The sequence below is a fragment of the Mytilus galloprovincialis genome, chromosome 13 (genome assembly GCF_965363235.1).
Source record: "Mytilus galloprovincialis chromosome 13, xbMytGall1.hap1.1, whole genome shotgun sequence".
Classification (NCBI taxonomy): domain Eukaryota; kingdom Metazoa; phylum Mollusca; class Bivalvia; order Mytilida; family Mytilidae; genus Mytilus; species Mytilus galloprovincialis.
This window is the reverse complement of record NC_134850.1, coordinates 27,738,833-27,743,817: the sequence shown is the minus strand read 5'-3', so window position 1 is coordinate 27,743,817 and position 4,985 is coordinate 27,738,833. Positions and strand designations below refer to the sequence as shown.

The 4,985-nt window shown below is 32.2% G+C and overlaps 1 protein-coding gene across 1 annotated transcript; it reads left to right on the top strand.

Annotated features, from left to right (window-relative positions):
• The first annotated feature begins 1,116 nt into the window (after positions 1 to 1,116).
• On the top strand, positions 1,117 to 4,561 carry LOC143057916 (deacetylase Oant_2987-like). The gene is made up of 5 exons (XM_076231375.1): positions 1,117 to 1,439; positions 1,906 to 2,022; positions 2,180 to 2,330; positions 3,181 to 3,263; positions 3,797 to 4,561. Exons 1-5 carry the CDS (start codon positions 1,154 to 1,156, stop codon positions 4,426 to 4,428), a joined length of 1,269 nt encoding a protein of 422 aa, XP_076087490.1. The 5' UTR covers positions 1,117 to 1,153; the 3' UTR covers positions 4,429 to 4,561.
• Positions 4,562 to 4,985: the final 424 nt, after the last annotated feature.

The window sequence follows — 4,985 nt, the reverse complement described above, 5'->3', positions numbered from 1 at the left end:
CAATTAATCAGTTCTAGTTTACACAGGGTTGTTAATGGTGGACTTTTTGTCAAGATCAACTGTCTACCGACCCATTACAATGACTTTGATTTATCATGAACCAGTTTTAAACTTTTACCAACCATTCATATATCTAAACTTTCAATGTCATCAGATTCGAATCATATTGTTCAAATCTTTTGCTATAACTTTTTATCTCTACGGTTTCAGTCGAAAAGCGCTAACATGTAAAGTGAAAAAAGTAGACTCTAGATCGATCTCTGACCATTACCTTAATTTCAAGTTAAAGGCCATATTTCGCAAGGTTACTAGAATGAATGATTCAAGAGTTTTACTACCAAAAACTGCCTACTTGAAATATTTAGGAAGGAAAACTATATTATCAGCAACACATGTTTCATATATATACATTTTGCGACTTTTAAACATAAATTGATGAAAATCTTTGTACGTCATCTGTTAATGGCTTCATGACCTGAATGAACTGCTCATGTTTCTATGAACTCATATAAAAATACACAAGGTATCTTTTACTTACGGATTATGAGTAACATCGATAATATTAATATCAAATACGAAAAATGAAACTTACTGTTCATTAAGTAATTTCATTATTTGAAACCAAAAAGTCCTCAAACCTAGACATTCCATTGGAACCGCTTAATGAAGGATTGCTTTGTCAACATTCTTCAACCTCATCATTGAAATTGTGTCTACTTGTTGTAATTCGAGCACTGGAGACTATTAAGTAGATGAATGATGCGAATGGTGTACCAAATTTAAAAGCTGTTTTCGAAAGTAATGTTTAGATACACATCTTTTAAGAAACCAATCATATAAAACAACATGAAATGACGCAAAATTGTTGTGGAAGTCTTAGTTAATTGACAATTGATATAATCAAAACAAATATCTTCACATTTCAATTTGAATTTCGTATCCATCATTTTAATATCGGAAATAACGTCCTGTACATCAAAACCTTCATATTGAATATTTCACGTTCACCTTAAAACCTGCTGACATATTGTTATCTATAAAACTCTAAATATAAGGCACAATAATTCAATCTGACCTATATGTGACCATTGTAAATATTAAAGTATAGATAACGTTTTGAAATACGAAGCCAACACAGTAAAATTTGATCAATATGACACAAGCTGATATTTTGATTAGAAATGGAAGAATTATTGATCCGGCCAATGGATTCGATTTTACCGGAAGCGTAGCAGTTTCGAATGGTGTAATTAAAGCTGTGGGAGAAAATCTTAATATTCAAGCTGTAAAGGAATTTGATGCAACTGATTGTTTAATAACCCCTGGATTAATCGACTGTCACGTGCATTGCTACGAACATGCGACTCCTCTCGGGGTTAACCCGGATGAAACATGTCTATCCAGAGGAGTGACTACGGTTGTAGATGCAGGAAGTTCTGGTACGTGTGTTTATCATTTTCAAATAAAATTTGCTCATATTAGAGTAAGACTGGAACAGACACATATGATGGATGATAAAATATAACAAAACTAAATACATTTTAAGCGTATTGCCACTATTCTTGATTTATCGTCAGCAGGGAACAGTCAACCTCAAACAATTTGAAGTTAGGAATATAAATGATTCAAATATCGATTAAACAAATTATGAAAAAAACAGTGCATAATTCTTTAAACGATATAAAAATTTGGACGCCAATCTTTGATGGAAGCAGTTCTCATAGTAAAACATTTCAAACGGTTACTGACATAGACACGTTAATTTTTAAAGATACTTGAAAACAATTCTTTGAATAAAGCTTAGGCACAATTTTATCAACACAATAATGTATTTTTATTATTAAATTGTATATATTAAAAACCAAATGTAGATTATACCTTATCCTAACCTTGTTTATTTTCTAGGAGAATCGACCTTTCCTGGTTTAAGAAAATTTATTGCAGAAAAAAGTCACACAAGAGTATTATGTTTTCTTCACATAGTTCAGCATGGGTTAGCTTCTTCTGGATGTGCTGCAGGAGGTTAGTTTGTAAATTCATAGATGATATGCATTGTTAAATTTAAAAAAAGAGTACATTATTCAAGTATCAAGGGTATTGAAAAGTTTTCTAGATTTAAAAACAAAATGTTATTCTGGCCATGTAGAAATAATACAAGTAACCATTTGACTTCTTTCAGTTTCAGGTGGAGAAATCGACTCGTTGAATCAAGTGGATGTTGACGCATGCGTAAAGTGTATTGAAAATAACAGAGATATGATTGTTGGTGTAAAAGTTAGACTGTCTGAAACGATATCTAACGGAGGAAAAAATGAGGAAGAGGCATTCAGGTACTTCTATAATGCAGATTTAAAACAGGAATCGTGAATTTCATATCTTAAACCCTACAAAATTAAGATAAAAAGATTTCATTATTTGAATGATTAAAACTGTACTTAAGCCAAAAAATCTCTGAACAAAACTTAACTGTATCGTAAATAAATTATAGAAAACAACAATCAACAAAATTGAGTTCACGAAAACTTAACAGAACGCCAATGCACTCGACGAAAACCGAAAAATTAGAAACGAGCAGAGCGTTGTCTCATATAGTAAACATGATTAATAATCTTTAACGAAATATCGAATGGGGCAATATGCGCAATTGTTTCTCCGTAGGCGTTAATGGTAACGTTTTCTTCTGCAGCTCAGCCCATATCGTAAATTCGTATATATAGATGGCAATTTTCGAAGCTGAGACATTTTCACATATGTAGTTAAATTTTTTGGGTACGAAGTGTGATTTCGTTTTCCGTAAATTAGCATACCCCGAAAATCCTTTCGTGATGCGGCTCTTCATGGTATAAAGTCCCTTTTTTCATACAATAATTTCGTAGAAAATTTAATACTTTGAATACATATAATATAGTTTTTAAACATTTATTCTAAGGTCCTATACTTTCCAGATCAACACAAAAAGTTAAGCCCAGTCACGTGTTTGAAATTTAAACATGTCCAATATCACTACACAGAGATTTTTTGTTTACAAACCACTTTGTGTTCCTCAATCAGAGGCGCATTAGGGATATTGTCTCAAATACAATATACACGATTAACGTTAAACTGCGGCACACGCATTGCTTTGCAATGGCATTTTATTTTGTATGAAAAATGATATATTCATCATGACATATATTTCAGGAGATCACTTGAGGCATCACAACGAGTTGGCCTTCCACTGATGGTTCATCATACTATATCAACAATACCTACACAGTCAGATGGTACGTACAAGTTTAAAAAACAGTACAACTCGAGGGTTGATATGTGTAGTTAATATCATTTATTATCAGATGGTATATTTCAGTTATTCTATTAGTTCAAATACAAGTTTCACGAAACAGTTCATTTATATTCAAGCAAATACCTCACCCATTGTAAATTCCGTTTTAATTTTAGAATGTTAATATGTAAATCATTAAATTGAGAAGACAATCTGTAAATTCATCATTACTTTTGGCTAGTTTAGCTCATCAAATGTGTCATAGGAGTCAGATTTTTTTGCCTCTATAATCACAAAAATTCTCTTTTTGTCAAAAAGCGTATCTATTTCATTAAAATAGTATTCTTTACTTTTATTTTTAAAACATAAAACAGTCGAGTACACTTCAATAATATTACCACACATAATATATATTTTAGACTAATAAAATAAAATTCAGTATGAGCAAATAAAAAACTTTAATTCTTTTATTAAGTTGCGTTTATTATGGAATGGTCAATCGTTACATAAATACGTATTATTTATTCAATTCAGAGAGATCCTCAATTTTGTGCTGTCCACGTGATTTGCGTCCTGGTGACATCTACACGCACACATTTATTGGACACAAAAGTACTATAATAGATGCGTCTACGAGGTCTGTATACCCAGATGTAATCGACGCAAAACAAAGAGGAGTTCTCTTTGATGTAGGTCATGGTCAGAAAGCATTTAGTTGGCCTGTTGCTGAAATTTGCGCGAAATCTGGATTTTGGCCAGATATAATTGGGAGTGATTTACACACTGGAAATCATGATGGCCCAGTATATGATCTTCCAACAGTTATGTCAAAGTTTCTACACATTGGCATGCCTATAACAGAAATAGTGAAAGCAACAACCTTAACACCAGCACGTGCAATAAAATTGCAGAATTCCATTGGTAGTCTTACTACAGGAAAATCGGCAGACATAACAGTTTTGAAAATTATAGATGTTGACCATGACCTGGAAGATGGTAGATCTCAAAACAGACGAATTAAGAAAGTCATTGTACCAATTGCTGTATGGAAAGATGGAGAACAATTTCAGATAACGAAGCCACGTGTTTTTCCTAACCCCGAAGTTCTAGCTCGAAATGCGCCCACAATGAACAATGACATAATTCGCGATTTAATATCGTTTTAGAGCTGACATTTTAATATCAAACCATTTATTACTATATTGATTGAAATCAAGTAGAATATCGTGTATATTTTAAATTTACTGCTATAATTATGTTCTTCTTTATTCTATTATAATAAAAAGGTTTTCAGTTAAATATAGTGATATATTGCGTTGTACTTTTGACAAACAACAACATCGTTTTTGTGTGTAAAACTCATTACATTAACTGCTTGATAAACTAATTAGATATTGACAATTCACTTGGAAACCCAACATATACCCTCACGACACTTACCAAAGAGGAAATCCTGGATAATCATAGGTCTGTTCTATGTTCCTTTGGAATTTCAACCAAAGATGATGAACTGGATCTTCCATCACTATATTGGATATCTAAACTGCATAAGTGTCCTACAAACAATGGTAAATTGCTGGGTCTTCCGAGTGATCGACGAAACCTCTTTCTAAATTATTAACATCTATTTTATCAGCAATCAAAGATTGGCTTCAAAGTTATTGTGAAACTGCCTATTCTAGAGGTGGCGTGAATCAGATGTGGATACTTAAAAATTCCAAAA